Genomic DNA, 21,411 nt, shown 5'->3' with positions numbered 1-21,411 from the left:
AGCCCTTCTTAATGGCCAGACCCACACAGAACGACCAGTGAAGAAAGACCTTAAAACAAATAGAGGCTTGAGGAAGACACTAGGAAAATCTGCATCGCCATCACGTAAAGGAGATGCAAAAGGCAGGAGATCTACTACCCCTGTGAAGCAGACATCCAAAGACTCCTCACCTCATGCTATTAAAAGAAAAGATTCAGAGAAGACTTTTCGCTTGTCCAAAATGTCTGAGACACAGGGATCCAGGGGAGACATCTACAACCCAGGAAGAGGATTGGTCAATGGCGTTAAGAGTAATGCAGGTACAAATATCAGGATGCTTGATACATTATTACCATATAGTACAGATTTTATTCATTTATCGGTCGAAAATGAATATTGCTGTCATATAACACTCACTTAAAGGGTTAGTTCACCCAAAAATGAAAATTCTGTCATTAATTACTCAACCTCATGTCATTCCACACCCGTAAGACCTTCATTCATCTTTGGAACACAAATTAAGATATTTTTCATAAAATCTGATGGCTCAGTGAGGCCTGCATTGCCAGCAAGACAATTAACACTTTCACTGCTTAGAAAGCTACTAAAGACATATTTAAAACAGTTCATGTGACTACAGTGGTTCAACCTTAATGTTATGTAGCCATGCAAATAATTGTTTTGCGCCAAAAAACAAATAACGACTTTTTTCAACAATAACTAGTGATGGGCGATTTCAAAACACTGCTTCATGAAGCTTGAAGCTTAATAAATCTTTTGTTTTGAATCAGTGGTTCGGAGTGTGTATCAAACTGCCAAAGTCACGTGATTTCAGTAAACAAGGCTTCATTATGACATACACTACCGTTCAAAAGTTTGGGATCGGTAAGATTTTTTAATATTTTTAAAAGAAGTTTTGTCTGCTCACCAAGATTGGATTTATTTAATTAAAAATACAGTAAAAACTGTAATATTGTGAAATATTATTACAATTTAAAATAACTGTTTTCTATTGGAATATAATATAAAATGTAATTTATTTCTGTGTTGAAAAAGCTGAATTTTCAGCATCGTTACTCCAGTCTTCAGTGTCACATGATCCTTCAGAAATCATTCGAATATGATGATTTGCTGCTCAAGAAACATTTATTATTATTATCAATGTTAAAAACAGTTGTGTACTTTTTTTCAGGATTCCTTGACGAATAGAAAGTTCAAAAGAACAGCATTTATCTGAAATACAAAGCTTTTGTAACATTATACACTACCATTCAAAAGTTTGGGGTCAGTAAGAATTTTTATTTTTATTTTTTTGAGATTTTATTTTTTTTCAGCAAGGATGCATTAAATCGATCAAAAGTGACAGTAAAGACATTTAAAATGTAACAAAAGATTATATTTCAAATAAATGCTGTTCTTTTGAACTTTCTATTCATCAAATAATCCTGAAAAAAATATTGTACACAAATATTTTGTACATCTGTACACAATAAATGTTTCTTGAGCAGCAAATAATCATATTAGAATGATTTCTGAAGGATCATGTGACACTGAAGACTGGAGTAATGATGCTGAAAATTCAGCTTTGCCAACACAAGAATAAATTACATTTTCAAATATTTTCAAATAGAAAACAGTTATTTTAAATTGTAATGATATTTCACAATATTACTGATTTTGCTGTATTTTTAATTAAATAAATGCAGCCTTGGTGAGCAGACGAAACTTCTTTTAAAGACATTAAAAATCTTACCGATCCCAAACTTTTGAACGGTAGTGTAAGTGTTTCGAAATTTCAATGGTTCACCACTGGGGGTGTGACTTTGGCAGTTTGATACATGCTCCAAACCAATGATTCGAAACACAAAAGATTCGTAAAGCTTCAAAGCTTAATGAAGCAGTATGTTTTGAAATCACCCATCACTAGATATTGTTGAATAAAGTTTATTAATTTTCTTAATTTGTGTTCTGAAGATGAACGAAGGTCTTACGGGTGTGGAACGACATGAGGGTGAGTAATTAATGACAGAATTTTCATTTTTGGGTGAACTAACCCTTTAAAGTAATGCTTCAAAAACACTATTTTATAATACTGTTAAGTTTAATCTTTGGCAAATCTCAAAATGAAAATCTGTTTTTCACACTGTACTTTTATAATGTCATGATGCCTAAATTCACTTGTAGCATTCAAAATAACTGATTTAAGTTTTAGTGCTTTGTTTTTAATTTATTTAGACAAACTAGTACAGATATTTTATATTGTCCATTTATTGGTCATTGATCATAACTAAAATAAATATCAGTATAAGCTAGAGCTAGACAATTATCTTGACTGCACAGCAGTGGTCCTGCACTAGACCATGTATGCAAATAACCAATGTTATATTCTTTTAGGCTCCAACCTGAAATCCAGCACTGGGACACCACCTGGACCACCCATCTATGTCGACCTAGCTTACATTCCCAACCACTGCAGTGCTAAAAATGTTGATCAAGAGTTCTTCAAGCGAGTGCGAGCAGCATACTACGTCGTCAGTGGAAATGATCCAGGCAGTGGTGAACCCAGCCGTGCAGTTCTAGATGCACTCCTAGAAGGGAAAGCGCAATGGGGCACTAATCTCCAGGTACCATTTGGCTTTACACTAAAAACAAAAAGTCATGGAACAAAGTTTGTCTGTTGTTGTAGTACTCCTCTAAAACGGGTTTTCAAACTGGGACACAAGGGGCTGTTAGGGAGTATTATTTATTTATTTATTTATTCATTTTTAACAAAATGTATTTTTTAGGGCAGTCAAAGTTAAAGTGCACTTAAAATATTTATTAAATATGTTTAATATAAGTATTTGTTTTACATTGAATTGAGCAAATTTCGTGAAATAGTAAAAATAATAATATTAGTTTATAACTGTTTCTAAACTGTTCAGGATTTTTTGTTCCATTTTAATTTTTATTAAATTTTATTTTATCCTATATTTCTATTTTTATATTTATTGTCTTATATTTTTCTTTTTATATATATTTTTATTTTCAATATCCTATTTACTGTACTAGTTTTTAACAGTAAGAAAAAAAATCTATATAGTTTTATGAAGAAAAAAATGTTTTAGCTTTAGGACAATGACAATATTATACAAAAGTTTTTTTTTTTTTTTTTTTGTCAAACACAGTAAAAATAGGATTTTATACATGAAATTACATAGATGCATTTATATTTTAGGAAAGAAAGTCCCTCGAAATGTTTGAAAACCCCTGTCCTCAGGTCTCACTTGCAAGCAGAACACGGACTTTTAAGTTAATCTGACAATCTCTGACAATGACAATCTTCTTCTCATTTAGGTCACTTTAATCCCTACACACGACACAGAGGTAACTCGGGACTGGTATCAGCAGACCCATGAGAAACAGCAGGACCTGAATATAATGGTCTTGGCCAGCAGCAGCACAGTGGTCATGCAAGATGAATCTTTCCCTGCCTGCAAAATAGAATTTTGAATTCTTTTTCTTTTGAAATTACCATTCATTCCTCATTCATTTCTAATATTTTAGGTTTAGAGTTACTCCACCCACAGCCTTCCATCTGCTGCCATTTATAGTTTATATTCTAATCCACAAAAATGCAACAAAATCCTAGTGCTGTCAAAGGACTTAATTGTAAGCTTTGGTCCTGAATCTATTGTACATTTTTGATTGCATCTGCAAAGCTTTGGCAGAAAACTGAATGTTCACTAGCTAGCTGCTATGAAATAGTAATATAATGTTCAACGTAGGCTGAAGTTAAATTGCAAATTGAGTTTACTCATATTCTTTAACATGACTTAAAGAGACCAAAATTTTGTCCTGCCTATAATTCGAATTCGAAGCACAAAAAATGCCCTCTGTAAATTGGTTAATGCATCATCTGATTCATCCGCATCCTTTATCATCAATCTTAGCACACGTACCACATATAGACACAGTTGCCTGGTAAAAATACTCTAAACTTAAGGTCACATGGCCTTAGAGCAAATAAGAGAACAGAGTCAAAACAGTTCTGTCTTGTGAACTACTATTACAATGAGGCTAGACAGTCTCCCCATGAGATCACATACCAGCATATATAAATAAATAAATAAATGCGCTCTAAATTGCTAATCCAAAGAGGATTTGTGCCAAATCTCAATTATTTCAAATGGCATAAAAAAAAAAAAAATCAATCATAATCCAAGATTTATGTCCTTTAGTTGACAAGAGATTAATCATTCTTTCCAATGCAATCCAATAGTTTTATCTCAATAAAGTGATGGTAGTGAAGACTGTACATGTATATACATGCTTTTAAGAGTAAGGCAAAGTAGATGGCATCTTTACAAACTACCAACTCACTGATATGACAGATTTTGGTTGAATAGGCTCTGATATGAAAATGTGACGAAAGGTTATAGAAAGTATAACAGTAGTTTTAATTTGGTATTGCAGTTACTTTCCTAAAGCATGATGCTCTTCAGACTAAACTTTGTAGGTACATTAACCTAGTGATCTGTTTGGGGGATCTGTTGGGGTCCACTCTTCAAAAAGTGACTAATAATGAGCAGCTTTGCATCCCATCTGTCCATTATTTGAGTAGACCACCATTAGAGACAGATGGAAATTGTGTTTTATTGCCAATTACATTATGTTCTGTTGCTTGAGTGATTTTGTTATGATAATTTTAGATAAAAGCAACAAAGTATGACGGAAATTTAAATGCGGCCACTTTAGGATCAACTAAATCTGTTTTATATTTTAATGTGGAGGATTCAGACTTGTGACATGCTGAATGTTTTGTTGGTTTAATGTTGATATACTTGACCCGATTTTTTTTCCCAACCTGAGATTCCCTGACCCACAAGCACTTTAGGTTTAACTGGTTTAAATGGAAACTGGCAGTGGAAATTATACTATATATCAAAATGTAGCAATAGTGACATTTGTTTTAGAGAGACTAATAAATAGAATTGAAAAGATTTCATGGATGTTGTAAGAGCAGACAGTGAGGGTTACCCTCGTGTGCCTTTTGCGTGTTGTTTAACGAAGAAAATGCAGAGTTATTACATAGACATTATATATATATATATATATATATATATATATATATATATAGTCTATTAATATACATTTATTTTGGATTATCTGGAATTAGAAATTCTTTATAGCCTTACTTCAAGTTTACGCTAATACAGTTAATACAGTTTTAATTTAATGACAAGTTAAAGTATTATAAAAAAGCAGCAGGTGTTTATAATGATAATATTGCACCAAGTACGATTGCACTTTTCTAAAATGAAGTCAGTTTGGTAGATAGGCATAATGTAAATAATTAAGTAACATTAATTTATTTGAAAAAGCAAATATAAAATTTTTTATTAAAATGACTGATTGTCAGTTACATATGTTTTTTTTTGTTTTTTTTGTCTGACAAAGTGGACAGAAACTACTTAAGCTACCATTACCTAAGCCGCTTTTCCACTGTGGGGGCGAATGGTTGCAAGAACGGTAAGGAACAGTTCCAGTTATATTTCCACTTGAACTTGGTACTGCATGATTACAAATCATTCTCGGCTAGGAATTCAAAAAAACCGTGCTGGTAGAATGCGTAGTAACGTGGCCACTCGGGATTGGTCACTTGTCTGTTGCCTGGCTGCCAGTTTCACTGTAGCTGTCCAAGCGCACTATTTGAGCGAAGTTAACGCAAGTTAATGATAAAATTAAAAGAAATATATGATCATCCTCTAAAACGTAGTCGCTATTTACATCTCAGTTTACACAAAGGCAACGATTTACACATTGGTGTTACATTCCAAAGAGTTATCAGCCCCGCAGTGAAATAAACCATATCCATACCGGCTGGGCCGGATCGGCACTGAATGGAATGGTTAAGCAACGAGAACACTTTGGCCTGACGGTGGAAAAGCGGCTCTATATTAAATTGTATGAAGGTCAGTTGTTGAGAACAGAGCTATATCAATAAATTAATTGCCATTTTTATGGAGCTTATCTCTTTTAATGATAGTAAAATATTAATTTAACCTAATCTGAAGTTAAACTATTTACAAAAAAGGCAGGAAGAACATATTAGGAGTATGCATTTTGAACTGAAATAGGCTTGATTTGAGAAAGCTGCCCTACATCTTCAATTACATTGTGAGCAGTATCTTCAACAGCAAAACAGCAAGGCCTCATTGGTAAATGCACAGTTGTTCTGTCCTTGAAAGTAGCCTTGCTTTTAAGGCAGCAGTGCCATCATCTATTCTTTTCCAAAACAAGCTCTGAAATACTGCATCCCTAATCTTAATCCCATATATTTACAGTGAGTGGATCTGTTTTTAGTCTGTCTCGATTTTTTTTTTTTAATGTAAAAGTCTGTATTTAGCATATTGTGTTATTTGAATATCTCTCAGACAAATTCTTTAAGATGGTCAAAGTGACAGGTTCTTTGTGTACTTTTACTGAGAATGCACAGGTTACCAGTGGTGGTCAAATAATTTACCTCTAGGGCCTCAAAACGACAGTAGCCTTGAAGATCAAACTAGATTATTGGTTAAATATATACAGTTTAATACCCAATTCCACCGGTGTACACAAATGAAACCCACACTGAGACCAAAATCTTTTTTTTTTCTTTCTAGAAGGATTATGTTAAAATGGGCTGAATCTGTACTGTACGTCCTATGGTGTGGATATATTTTCATATTTGAAAACGTTTTATTTCAAATACCTGGCCTTAGTAACAAGTACTATATGGTCTTGTTAATTAGCTGTGATTTCTTTACACAAAATAGTTTTGTGTCAAAGATGAATGCACTAACTTTAAATAATATTTTTGAATGTAAAAGTTGCTTTGCTGGATGCTGCTTGAACAAAACAAAGAACTAGCAAAATATGCACATGGAACAGTGAACCTCAGAAAATGGGTCACCGAAAGAACAGTGGTTACAATCGTGAGTGACTCATGACAAAATATTACGTTCAGCTGTTGCTGATTTTAATACAAAAACAGAACTCTCTTAAAAATAAGATTCAACAACTTTGGTTTGCAGAGGGCTACCAAACTACACACTGAAAACTGAATACACTACAGACGTAAGGAGTCCTCCTTTACAATGACTTGAAATGCCAAAATAGAAGTCAAAACAAATGGCGTAACCTGTACATATAAATCAAAATAGCTGACGTGGTCATTTATGTGAAACGCTTTCTCTTCAGGAAGTTCTATGGTCATTGTAATTCTAATTTCCTAAAGGTAAAAAAAATACTGCAAAGTTAAAGTACCTCTACGAATCTCTATTAGTTCAATTTCATTCCACATCAAATGCATCATCATGTGATGGATTCATTTGGCCATATGTCATGTATACGTATCCATCTTTGCATGTGACCTTATTAGTTATACTCCTGAATGTAATCGTTTAATGATCAGAATTAAAACAAAACTATTTTAAGAAGATATATTTGAAGCTAATTGTCTTTATGGTACTGAAATATGCATATATTATTGGGCTTGGCTTCTGTTTACCCTAAGATGTTGTCGAGAAGATGCTGTGATATTTCCTCGTTCTTTGGCGCTGTATGAATCTTAGTTCTTTTCTTCTTTAGTGCAATATTCAACATTCTGTCTTTAAAAGCTCAATGCAAAAGTAGATTTCTGCTGATTTACTGTAAAGGGAACCATCCTGGTCATCATCAATAAAAAACACAAAAATTTGGAAAACTCTGTCTGTGGGTAATTTTTTTTTCCACTTGTCAGACTGTTGATCCAAAAACATGAAAAGAGGTGTATATGGACCAGTATTACCATCGCAGAATTTCAGACGAGTCCGGGAGTATTACTGACCAGATATGGGAAATAACATGGGTCCGTGCTGAAATGATACCAATTCGGATATATGTTATTGAGGTATTCTTCCATGCAACGGCCATTTGTTGCCATGACGTGACATTTTTTTTCAGGGGACATTCCCACCTTTGTGCCATTCTGCCCTCCCCTTTTGGTCATTCGTGTTAAACCCACCCCCACAAGACACAGCTATTGGGCCATTGAGCACACAGACTTTCCTCAAAAGTCATTTCATTGGTAAACTTTAAATTTATCCCACCCAAAACCCTTCCCACCCTTGCAGGTGAGTAATTTGATTGGTTGCAGGCCAGATGTGCAGTTAGACTCCAACCCAATACAAAAATACAACATCTATTTTCAGTTAAAGATTTCAAACAAAAGCAGTAAATGACACATGTCCCAGTAGATTCCATTCCTCACTGTAGCTCCTGCATGCATCCACATCAACAACAACAATCTTCCTCATCTTACATTGAGCTCCACCATTTCTGTCCTTTGAAATGCTCTTTCTGTTTGTCTCTGTTGACCTCTTCTCCTGCAACTGCGAAAAAACAGTAACGTAACCACTGAAAACACTCGCAACAAATTAATAACAGCGTACTTATTTTAAACAATTACATTGTTTTATCAATTTCTAAACTTACTGTTGTCTCTCTTTTGCCTTTTTTGACTGTTTCAGCTTGGCCTTTCTGGGATGGGATGCAGGATACATAAGACATAAAATATGGTTAGTAACAGAAAATATTTAGTTGGATAGATAAAACAATAGAAAAATGGATATTAAAAGATTCCAACACCCTTCTGAATGTTACTTTTTATAATCTCAGAAGATAAGTTGACCCAGTTTAAGGTGTAGAAAACTCTGGAAAAGAGGAACCGTTAGATGAGGACAAAATATAGTATACATATAGTTTTGATGTTAAATGTATTAGTTTTACTCAATATAGATAACCAGTCTTACCTGGTTTGTACATCATGTTGAAGTGGATTCTTCTCAGAACTGTGCAGGCTTGTGTTTCAGCCTATAGCTGTTGGCTGAAACGGCTCTTCAAGAAGTGTATTATTTACAAATATATGTGTGCATTGACGGCTATGAATTTTATTATTTACTGTATCAACAAAAGCTGCTTGTAATGGCATAAAGATGCTGAATCCACTTCAGATGTCAAAATATTTCATAAGAAAGTTAAGAAATGCAGGCAGCTCTGGCACGAATAACTGCACCATTTTGGGGGAGAGCGCTTACTTGCCCCTGACACCTCACTCGCAGCACTCATTCAAACTTAAAAATATTGGACATGTCATTCCTAATTTTAGAACTCTTAGAAAACATTTTTGCTCTAAGAGTATTTCTCAAAGCATTTTAGTGCTAAAACCAGCTCCTAAATATGTGAATAGAGGACACCTGTCACTAAGACCAAATCACAAACAATCCTAAAATGGCTGTTGCTGGCAATCCGCCCAAAGACACTAGTATACACCATTGAGGCAATAGGCGATAGAGCCTTGGGTGCCGAGACTTTTCTTCATAAATGCAATAAATATTTTGATTTATAGATTTTAATCTGCAACGTACCTTTACGTACAGGCAAAATGTATTGAATGATGGAGAATACAACATTGCAATCAAGTTGAAAATAATGTCCCATCGTCTGCGCTGATAGCCTTGTGGGCAGCTCGGGTGACCCGAGTTTGAGTGCCGGCTCATGGACCTTTTCCCGATCCCGTCCCCCCCTTTCTCTCTCCCACTTGCTTCCTGTCTACTCACTGTCCAATCATAGTAAAAATCATAGGTCTGTGGTTAACAAAGCCTCTAAATATTTTCACGTTTTGATCTATGACATAAAACACACCAGTTATAACCCGCTTGGGATTTTTTAAACCTTTATTGTGTCTTAAAAACGGCGGTTGCTAACAAATTGCTAAAAGGAACTTTAGACATCATCATGACAAACATATACGTATATATTTAAAGAGTGCTGAAAGCTACAGAAAAAGAAGCAAATGGATCACTGCAATTCACAGAAACAACTGGACTCCAAGAGAAACATGGATTTGCAGTTATCATTTTGTCAAAATGTTGGATTTTGAGGTAAAATCATACCTTATATATATTGTATTGTTATATATTGTGTTGACAAATCATCAATTAAATATTTATCATATATTCTGCACAATTGGGTGTTTTTAAATAAACACTGACAAAAACTATACAAGTTTCAGGGCTGGACGATATTTACGATATATATAACATTGATATAGGTGATTATTTGGATTTAAACCTACCTATATTGTAGTTATATAAAATATTCAACAGGCAGATTTGCTTTATGTATTTCCCCGGCGTCGAAATCAGGCACATATAAATGTTAGGAAACACGACTCGGCTGCATGCCAATATCCATGGATTAGGTTTATTTGACAAGTTATAAGAAACACTTTCGAGCCAAACCTTTTGTGTAATCGTTTGTTTTACTCGCGTTTTCGCAGTTTCCCCTATTAAATCCAGTCATGCAGCAGGTTCTTTTGCCACTCAATCCAGCTGAGGGAGCGCGTTTCGGCGGGAAAGTGACGTCAATGCATACCCTCTACTCTATAGAGAATACGAATCTGACGTCACGCCGCATTGAGTTCTGGGTAACTTCTCTGTTTATCCACCATCTTGGCAGGATCGCGCAGCCTTTCCGTTATTGAGTTTAGTGCAGTAATTTGTTTTCTGTCATGATTGTGAAAAATGTCACCATTGTATGTCATTAATGCTGCATCGATAATTGTGATAGTAACTCAGATCATCGTTCTGAGAGAAAACAAGACAGTGAAAAATGTTTTTTCGCCTTTTCTACGTGTAAAAACACCAAGGGAAGCAGGTCGAGGAGATGACGAGAAGACGCCGGATGGCAAATCTATTATTAATGGTACTGATTAAACCCACTGCTTATCACTCAATAAAAGAATGGCATTGCTAAGTGTTTTTGAACGTTTTGATTTCGTTTGGTTTAATAATTAACATTACCTTTGCAAGTCTGACTCTCACTGCGCTCGTGAATTAGCAGAACTTGACGGAGACATTCAAATGCTTAACAAGAAAAACGCTTCATGTGACAAACAAACAATTTATTAAAGCATATTGTGTGGAGATACGCAAATGAGCCCAAAATATGAACGCAACACGTTTATAAAAACAGTTTCCTCTCGTGTCCTCTTAAGAAAAGGCTTAATGCACTTAGACTGATATTAAAGAGACCAAATTTTATTTACAAATAAAGCACATGCAGAAAAATGGATGAGACCAAAATATAAACTTTCAGTATCACTTAAAATGCAAGCATTTTATACATTTTCTTCATAACGGTTTTATAAAGGTATGAAATTGCTTAGTGTGGTTGTCATTTGTTAAAATAAATATAAAAATACAGTGTGTTCGTGTTCGTCTGTCCGCTGAATTTGACCCATAATCTCTGATTCTCCTCATCTGTGATCGTGGAAAAGGGGGATTACATTGACAACAGTTGTAGGCCTACTCAGTATGCTCGTTTAAGCACCATTTAAATGTTTCCAACAAATAAATGAATCGACTTTTCTCAGTGTTGATCACATAGATTTATTTGGATATTCATACGATGGCTGAAGCAGCGGTGAGCATCCAGCGTGCGACAAGGTAAACAGATCAACATTGTAAACGAAATTCTACAAAACTTCAGTGAAAAAAATAAATAAATAAAATGATCATGCGACGTGATAAAATAGCTTCTATTCCCTGCAAACGATACCATTAAAATGTTAACGTTCCACTTAATGGCAGAAACAAAACAAAAGGTAAGCAAGAATCCGTATTAATTTCAGTACGAGTAATAGAGGGCGATCCTGTCAAAATGGCGGCGCCGCCCCGGCATGCAACGAGGCGTGACGTCGGTTCGTATTCTCTATTTCGTTGCTTTCTGTGGGAGATAAAAAAAACACCTCGGATTTTATCAAAAATATCTTAATTTGTGGTCTTGTAGTCTTGCGGGTTTGGAACGACATGAGGGTGAGTAATTAATGACAGAAATTTCATTTTGGGGTGAATTAATCCTTTAAAAAGATATACAGATTAAGAACCATGAATTAGCCTAGGCTATCAGAAATTAACGTAAACTTTAACGCTTCCAAATTTGTAAACACTCCGAAATTAATTGACTTCCACTGTAAGTACGATCATATTTCTTTCTTTAACCATCTAAGGGATGAATCCAAAGTGTTTTCTGAGGAAATCTGGTGTTGCTTGCTGTCGATTGTTCTTTTAAACAGTTTCTCCTCCTCTCTCTTTACAATGACATTACCTCATACTAAATGAACATCCAGAGCAATCCACACCCCTTCCAAAAATCTCTTGGCAGAAGCTGAAGTGGTTGTTATCCTCCAGTCTCTGGGCACCGGCCGGTGACACACTTCTTAATTCTCGAGCTCACCGCCGCTCAGTGCTGGACTCGAGCTGTTGCTATGACGATGTCTTTTATTACCAGCAGGCCAGATTTTAGGACAGAGAGGTGGGAGCAATTTATGATAGTGTCTTTCAAACCTGATTAATGGCCTCGGTAACCTGTCAGAATTTATATCACACATAAATTGTGAAATGAATTATGCAGCTACTATGCAATTCAAACTAGGCAAAGTGAATATGCACGATATCGTTCACTTCAAAGACCCAATTCAGTATTATATTTCACAACTCCATCTGTTCCCTGTGGGAAAATATCTACTGAATGTTTGGCGTATGTGTGCCCACATGCATGAAAATGAGCTAACAGCACAGTATGACTTTAGCTCCCAGGTTGCCTGTGATGATGACTTCACACACACTACTTTGCAGTCACTCATTCAGAGCGGCTCTCACAGTCAGTAAGCAGATGAGAATCCGTCACTATAGCAACGCAGCAGCACAGCTGAGGGCAAAGCATGAGTCATCATTATTGTTTTGCATCACACTCGCACCACAGATTGAATTTCAAAAACTCAATTAGGTCTGAGAGAACAAATCATGCCAGGTATAAACCAGTGGTGACATATACTGCCTTTCATTCATAAAACATAACACCACACACAAATACACTTTACAGCAATTTTTATTAAGTAATACAATTCTCTAAAATTAAATATACTTATTTAAACTTTACAGAGTAAACACGACAGCAGGATTGCAAACAGCTGAACATTCTCGAAAAAGTCTATTGCAGCTCATTCGGCACACGTTTATTCATTCCCAAACAATACCTTTTGCATTTCACATAATAAAAATACAATTTTCATTTAAATCTCAAAATAAATCAATCACATGATCAAACATCTAAAAAAAAAAAAATCATAAAATAATTATACACAAATCAAAGAACAGTGGTAAAATTAAATTTTCGCAACTGGATCTGATTAAATATTCATAATTCTTGTGGTCTTATTGGTCTATATGCTCCTTTGGATATTTATTCGTGTTGCGTTATTCTGTGCAATATAATTACATTGGTGTAGGGTGACAAAAAAAAGATGCACAGACAATTACTATTGTCTGTAATGTCTCTGTCTCTCTGCCCCTGAATCTGGGATCATAATTACTATCCGACTCCACCGGAGTGCAGAAGTACAACGGAAGAACTAATTACTGGTTCCAGAGCTGTATTTGCTGACAGATTAAACTATCAGCTGAATCTTAGCCAAAGTTGCTCTATATTGTTCAGGCAGAAGTGCAGAAAGCACAATATTAGCAGCTTCCAAGTGGATAACTAGGACAATATAAATCTTAACATCAATCTTTTAAACAGATACTGCAAAGCTGATCAAAAATGTTTCCAAGACATCTACTCATTGTTGAATCCAAAGTTGGATGAAGGCTCTGCTACAGATGGAGACGATGGCCCGGCACTGGATACAGTACTGGAAGGGCCGCTGGTGTCTGCAAACAAGAACACACACAGAGTTAGAGGTCCATTGCCTGGTTGCATGAAAGGGATTTCTTTAAGAGCGTTGCAACAAACAGCTTAAATGTTTAGTTCACCCAAAAATGAAAATTCTGTCATTTATTACTCACCCTCATGTCGTTCCACACCTGTAAGACCTTCGTTCATCTTCAGAACACAAATTAAGATATTTTAGATGAAATCCGGTGGCTCAGAGAGGCCTCCATTGACAGCAATGACATTCAAACTCTCAAGATCCATAAAGGTACTAAAGACGTCTTTAAACAGTTGATGTGACTACAGTGGTTCTACAATAATTTTATGAAGCGACGAGAATACTTTTTGTGCACAAAAAATATATAAATAATGACTTTGTTCAACAAGTTCTTCTCTTCTGTCTTGGGCCTCTGACGAGAACTCACGAAAGAACCACGACAAATACGCGGGAAGATGACGCAAAAGCCTTTCTGTATATTCTAGTTCTAATAAGTACGGTTCGGCAAAAAAAAATGCAACATCCTCTTTGTCGAAATCTGACGACATACGAAGACTGTTTTATGTACAGAGCGCGTCTTCTTCTGTGGTGTTTTCGTGGTGCTTTCGTGAGCTCTCGTCAGAGGCCCAAGAAGGAAGAGAAAACTTGTTGAACAAAGTTGTTATTTTTATTTTTTTTTTGTGCACAAAAAGTATTCTTGTTGCTTCATAAAATTATTATAGAACCACTGTAGTCACGTAAACTGTTTTATTGACGTCTTTAGTACCTTTATGGATCTTGAGAGTTTGAATGGCATTGCTGTCAATGAAGGCCTCTCTGAGCCACCGAATTTCATCTAAAATATCTTAATTTGTGTTCTGAAGATGAATGAAGGTCTTACGGGTTTGGAACGACATGAGGGTGAGTAATAAATGACAGAATTTTCATTTTTGGGTGAACTAACCCTTTAATCGTAACCCTTACCTAAGTGTTTATACTAAGCATTGCTATATTTATGAAATCTCCCACAAGAAACAGAACTTAAAGGTGCCCAAGAACGTTCTTTCACAAGATGTAATATAAGTCTAAGGTGTCTCCTGAATGTGTCTGTGAAGTTTCAGCTCAAAATACCCCATAGATTTTTTTTAATTAATTCTTTTAACTGCCTATTTTGGGGCACCATTAACAATGCACTGATTTACACTCGGTGCCGCCCCTTTAAGACGCGAGCTTCCTGCCACACGAGCTGTCGACTATATTACAGCGCATTTACAAAGTTCACACAGCTAATATAACCCTCAAATGGACCTTTACAAGATGTTCGTCATGCATGCTGCATGCATGCTTCGAATTATGTGAGTAAAGTATTTATTTGGATGTTAAAAGTTTTATTCTGAGTGAATTTGAGGCTGTCCTCCGTGGCTAACGGCTAATGCTACACTGTTGGAGAGATTTATAAAGAATGAAGTTGTGTTTATGCATTATACAGACTGCAAGTGTTTAAAAAATGAAAATAGCGACGACTCTTGTCTCCGTGAATACAGTAAGAAACGATGGTAACTTTAACCACATTTAACAGTACATTAGCAACATGCTAACGAAACATTTAGAAAGACAATTCACAAATATCAGTAAAAATATCATGTAATCATGGATCATGTCAGTTATTATTGCTCCATCTGCCATTTTTCGCTGTTGTTCTTGCTTACCTAGTCTGATGATTCAGCTGTGTGCAGCTCCAGACGTTAACTGGCTGCCCTTGTCTAATTCCTTTTATAATGTTGGGAACATCATGGGCTGGCATATGCAAATATTGGGGGCGTACACCCCGACTGTTACGTAACAGTCGGTGTTATGTTGAGATTCGCCTGTTCTTCGGAGGTCGTTTAAACAAATGAGATTTATATAAGAAGGAGGAAACAATGGAGTTTGAGACTCACTGTATGTCATTTCCATGTACTGAACTCTTGTTATTCAACTATGCCAAGGTAAATTCAATTTTTGAATCTAGGGCACCTTTAACATTTAACGAAATATACAGCTGTACTACAATATTTGAGTTATGGAGATTATTAAAGGGGGTCTGATAGAGCATCCTAAAATTCGAGCACATTGTTTCTATGATTGTGCACACACCGATGGCATTCAGGTATGACACCTCGCCACTCACATAGTTTTATATTTTTTGTTTATGTTTGCTAATCAATGTTTATATTAGGGCTGCACGATTAATCGAAAATAAACTGCACACCATTTGACAATTGGCTGTGATTTTTTTAATGCGCATCTTGTCAGTGAAGTACAGCTAAATGCTGCTCCATCTGGAAAGCCAGAGGGCGCTCTCACGCAGAAACTCCAAATATGCTCCGCAGAAGAAAGACATCACACATCTGTCCAGGAAATCCCTATGGGCATCACACTATTGCTGTAGCTGAAAATACAGAAGATTGAAGGGAGCAGCATTTACTACTAATCACAGAGCTGTGCTTCACAGACAAGCTGCGCATAAAGAAAAGAAAAAAAAAAAAAAAAAAATGGAGCCTTTGCGATTTCATAACCGCACTAAGCCAAGCGGTTTAAGCACGATTTCTTGGTTAATTGCGATTAATCGTGCAGCCCTAGTTTATATGCGTGTAAAAGCCTAAATTCAATCTGTTCATCATACAAAGCAACAAAGTCTCTTCAGAAAATTTGGACTAAACTGCTCAATTCATATGGATTCGTTTTACGATCTCTTTTGAAGCGTCAAAGTGGTAGTTGCGTAGACTGTCAATGGAGGGACAGAAATATCTTCATTTGTGTTCCAAAGCTGAACGAAAGTCATACAGGTTTGGAACGACATGAGGGTGTGTAATTAATGTGAAGAATTTTCATTTTTCGGTGAATTAAACCTTTAAGCACTAAAGTACAGAATGTGCCTAGTCCTGTGTGCTAACCGACTTTAAAATACTGGAAGCAAGAAATCTAAACCAAACAGGTCCAAAGACAAAAAAGCTATTCTTTTAGAAGACATGGTAAAACACCCAAGCCTGCTGCTATAAACAGTTGCTTTACCATAAATCACAGGCTTCAGCTTCCAAGGCTTTTAAAGCATTTGTAAACACACAATTAATAATAATGTCATCAGTCTTACCATAACAGTTCGAGCCCGAGTCAGATTCTGAAAATGTGGATGATCAAGCCAATCGATCAGAACCAACTTTGCAAACACAACTTGAGCAGAACGTTTGACAGTGGTAATAAATAGTCTTTGTACAGTATCTCACAGGAGTGAGTACACCCCTCGCATTTTTGTAAATATTTTATTATATCTTTTCATGTGACAACACTGAAGAAATGACACTTTGCTACAATGTAAAGTAGTGAGTGTGCAGCTTGTATAACAGTGTAAATTTGCTGTCCCCTCAAAATAACTCAACACACAGCCATTAATGTCTAAACCGCTGGCCACAAAAGTGAGTATACACCCCTAAGTGAAAATGTCCAAACTGTGTCCAAATTGTCAATATTTTGTGTGGCCACTATTATTTTCCAGCACTGCCTTAACCCTCTTGGGCATGGACCAGAGCTTCACAGGTAGCCACTGGAGTCATACGTCTATTTCCCAAACACAATCTCTGGATATGACGCTGAGCACGTGCACTCAACTTCTTTGGTTGACCATGGCGAGGCCTGTTCTGAGTGGAACCTGTCTTGTTAAACCACTGTATGGTCTTGGCCACCGTGCTGCAGCTCAGTTTCAGGGTCTTGGCAATCTTCTTATAGCCTACACCATCTTTATGTAGAGCAACAATTCTTTTTTTCAGATCCTCAGAGGGTTCTTTGCCATGAGGTGCCATGTTGAACTTCCAGTGACCAGTATGAGAAAGAGAGCGATAACACCAAATTTAACACACCTGCTCCCCATTCACACCTGAGATCTTGTAACACTAACAAGTCACATGACACCAGGGAGAGAAAATGGCTAATTGGGCCCAATTTGGACATTTTTACTTAGGGGTGTACTCACTTTTGTGGCCAGCAGTTTAGACATTAATGGCTGTGTGTTGAGTTATTTTGAGGGAACAGCAAATTTACACTGTTATACAAGCTGTACACTCACTACTTTACATTGTAGCAAAGTGTCATTTCTTCAGTGTTGTCACATGAAAAGATATAATGAAATATTTACAAAAATGTGAGGGGTGTACTCACTTCTGTGAGATACTGTACTGTATATATAGCCTACGTTGTACTCTCCCAGGTTCAGGAAACTGTGCTCTGTAAAAAGCGCTGTGCACAAGCAAACTTTTTGGTTGTACTGCTCAGGAATAGCTTTAGAAATAAATCTTAACCTCTGAAAGCAAAGCGGTTTTGCTTTCGCATCCAGTTACACAGCGTCTCCGTGGCATGACGTCAACACACTTCAATTTACTGAAGCCTCGTCTTCTCTCTTTGCATTTGCTTTTGGGTGGCATTGTGCTACTATCTCACATTGTAATGTGGACGTTTGAGGAAGTAATATCTGGACTTGGATCAAGGCATTTTAGGCAGGTCTGGATCTGATCTGATCAGATTTAAATACTTACACACGAGATTTGAACACCGACTGTAATCGCAGACTGAACGCAACTGGCTCTGACTGGACGCGTTTGAGCGCGATCAGTCATAAGTATCAATTTACATTCATAATCGGCCTTACAATCGTTAAGTGTGTCCTCGGCTTAAATCGCTTTGTGGGAGATTATGAGCTTTGTAACTTTGCAGACTGTATACATGCACAAAAAGATACATTACACACTAAATGAAAAGGAAAACATTAAAAAGCATCATATGACCCCTTTAAAGCACACTCAGAATGAACCTTTAAAAAAACAAAATAAAAGTCAGCCAAACCAGAACCTGTTGATATTCGTTTCATCAATCATCTTTCACATGACCGCATTTATATAACCGATATCCTGCTGTATTGTCCTACATACAGAGCCTCATGGAACTAATGTTATGTAACCAAAAACAGAACAATTACACCATTAATATGAGAGATACATTTGTCTTCCAGCATGTTCCTGGCCCTGCTTTCACAAACAATGATATTATAGTAAATGGGTTACAAAGAGGCAGACATAGCAGTGACTAACGCAACCTAGATTTTTACTGAAAGCTGCTGCTAAAGCCCAGACTGAACATAAATCACTAAACTCTCAGGGGAAACTTTGAGGCATTAAAAGCCAACAGTAATCATCTAAAAGGCAAAGCTAAAAACTAGAATAAACTCAATGACTTAACTACTTTTTGCACCAAATATAGGGTTTCACATCTCGTCTCATAAGAGTGAGCATTTGAAGTGTCCTCAAAGTTCCTTACCCTACTAAAAATCTATGGTGGTTATGAGATGACGGTATGTCGATGTATATCATAGTAAAGTGAGGTATACTCACACCAGAGAGGCTGTGCAGCCGGTTGGTTCAGCTGGACCGGGATGGACACTGGGGTCTCCTGACTATCAACATCTATGGATGGCTGGGAGTGTGACTCAAACATGGCAGACAGAGCTAAAGAGAAAAGAAAGTGTGATTTGTGCACTACCGATCAAGAAACATTTCTTGTTATTATTCTTATGAAGTAACATATACTATCACTTTTGATCAATTTAATGCATCTTTGTCAGGGGTGCTGATGATGCAACCCTATGATGGGCATAAGAGATTTTATCAAAAACATTAACAAAATCTTAAGTATTCCACACATTTGACTGGTAGTGCACACCAATCGGGCATAACATTATGACCATTTTCCTGCCAAAACAGCCCTGACCCGTCAAGGCATGGAGGTGTGCTGTGGTATCTGCACCAAGATGTTAGCAGCAGATCCTGCAAGTCCTGTAAGTTGCGAGGTGGTGCCTTCATGGATCGGACTTGTTTGTTCAGCACAACCCACAGATGCTCGATTGGATTGAGATCTGGGGAATCTGGAGGCCAAGTCAACACCTCAAACTCGTTGTTGTGCTCCTCAAACCATTCCTGAACCATTTTTGCTTTGTGGCAGGGCACATTATCCTGCTGAAAGAGGCCACAGCCACCAGGGAATACCGTTTCCATGAAAGGGTGTACATGGTCTGCAACAATGCTTAGGTAGGTGGTATGTGTTAAAATAACATCCACATGGATGGTAAGACCCAAGGTTTCTCAGCAGAACATTGCCAAAAGCATCACACTGCCTTCACTGGCTTGTCTTCTTCCCATAGTGCATCCTGGTGCCATGTGTTCCCCAGGTAAGCGACATACTCGCACCCGACCATCCATGTGATGTAAAAGAAAATGTGATTCATCAGTCCAGGCCACCTTCTTCCATTGCTCCGTGGTCCAGTTCTGATGCTCACTGTTGGCACTTTCGGCGCTGAACAGGGGTCAGCATGGGCACCCTGACTGGTCTGCGGCTATGCAGCCCCATACGCAACAAACTGAACTACAGTAGCTCGTCTGTTGGATCGGACCACACGGGCCAGCCTTCGCTCCCCACGTGCATCAATGAGCCTTGGCCGCCCATGACCCTGTCGCCGGTTCACCACTGTTCCTTCCTTGGACCACTTTTCATAGATACTGACCACTGCAGACCGGAAACACCCCAGAAGAGCTGCAGTTTCACCTGTCAGTGGTCATAATGTTATGCCTGATCGGTGTATATAGCTAAATGCAAAAGCCCATTTTACATGTAGATTTCAATGTGTTTGGTGTCCATTCAGTGTAAGGTAATTATAGTTTTGATGCAAAAGTGATCAACATCCTCGTTTAAATTAGATTTCATGATGACCAAGTGTAATAATAAACATGAATGTATTTGTCCACTTACATTTGAGCCTCTTGAATTGTGCCTCGCTCCCGTTCTTACACAGCGCCGTGAGGAACTCGTCCACCTGCTTGAGGGACAGCGAGTTGTGCAGTGTCTCCAGTGGATAGATGGAGGGCACCAGAGAGCAACCTTCAAACCCTGCAGCAGATTCCAAATCACAAACGCTTTCAGTCGCAGCCATCATTATAGATATCCCACAAACAGTCTTTGAGCTCTTATACACGAGACACATGACGAGCATCAAGCCAACCTCATGTGACCTACAAGCACTGTATGGCCATAAAAACTCCACCCAACACCATTTAGTCATTGGGTATCCAGAACCGTTTTTAGGGGACAACTGCAGCCCAAAAACAAACCCAAAGATGGAACAACAGCACCATGATGGAACTGAAAATGCATTATACCACGATTGCTTGTGACACAGAATCTTCACAATTAATTTGACGCTAATGAAAACAAGTTCTAAAACTTTGGTCAACTAACAAAGTTTTTGGCTTCTCGTATGCAAGGTATTATCAGTTTAATGCCTAAAGAATTAGGCCAGACTGCTGCAGACTAATAAACCAATTAGGAGCATTACATGTTTAACTAACCCCAAAAAAATAAAAAAAGATTAGAGAAACTGTCATTTGAAAAACAAGTGCAATACTGGAGAAACACACTTTAATGACCCTAGACTGAAATGGGTTTAATTACTTCTTTGTTTGCTAATGTGTTTAGGTTAGCAGAAATGGAACTAGATGATGATAGAGAAAATGTTTAAAATTGAAGTGGTACGCTTTCCCAGTTTAATTATGAGAACATACTCAACTTGGAGGCAATTCAGCACTTTATATAAGTAAGAT

At 37.0% G+C, this 21,411-nt stretch overlaps 2 protein-coding genes and 1 long non-coding RNA gene across 3 annotated transcripts in view; 1 reads left to right on the top strand and 2 right to left on the bottom strand.

Annotated features, from left to right (window-relative positions):
• The window catches only part of map1ab (microtubule-associated protein 1Ab), a 43,837-nt gene extending 36,132 nt beyond the window's left edge, over nt 1-7,705 (top strand). The window contains 3 exon segments of the mRNA XM_048159651.1: nt 3-299; nt 2,374-2,603; nt 3,316-7,705. Coding sequence (XP_048015608.1) covers nt 3-299; nt 2,374-2,603; nt 3,316-3,471 — 683 coding nt within the window. The 3' untranslated portion in view covers nt 3,472-7,705.
• On the bottom strand, nt 7,421-9,594 carry LOC125248061. The gene is made up of 3 exons (XR_007180229.1): nt 8,793-9,594; nt 8,644-8,693; nt 7,421-8,520 (listed from the first exon to the last, which is right to left on the bottom strand). It is a non-coding gene; the product is annotated as an uncharacterized LOC125248061 (long non-coding RNA).
• A 3,321-nt stretch (nt 9,595-12,915) lies between these two features.
• The window catches only part of ppip5k1b (diphosphoinositol pentakisphosphate kinase 1b), a 49,205-nt gene continuing 40,709 nt past the window's right edge, over nt 12,916-21,411 (bottom strand). Inside the window, 3 exon segments of the mRNA XM_048158037.1 lie at nt 12,916-13,754; nt 19,153-19,266; nt 20,564-20,701. Of these exon segments, the coding sequence (XP_048013994.1) occupies nt 13,660-13,754; nt 19,153-19,266; nt 20,564-20,701 (347 nt within the window). The 3' untranslated portion in view covers nt 12,916-13,659.

Source organism: Megalobrama amblycephala, linkage group LG15, assembly GCF_018812025.1.
Source record: "Megalobrama amblycephala isolate DHTTF-2021 linkage group LG15, ASM1881202v1, whole genome shotgun sequence".
In the NCBI taxonomy this organism is placed as follows: Eukaryota; Metazoa; Chordata; class Actinopteri; order Cypriniformes; family Xenocyprididae; genus Megalobrama; species Megalobrama amblycephala.
The sequence above is the reverse complement of the archived record's forward strand: the minus strand, read 5'-3'. Positions and strand labels throughout refer to the sequence as shown.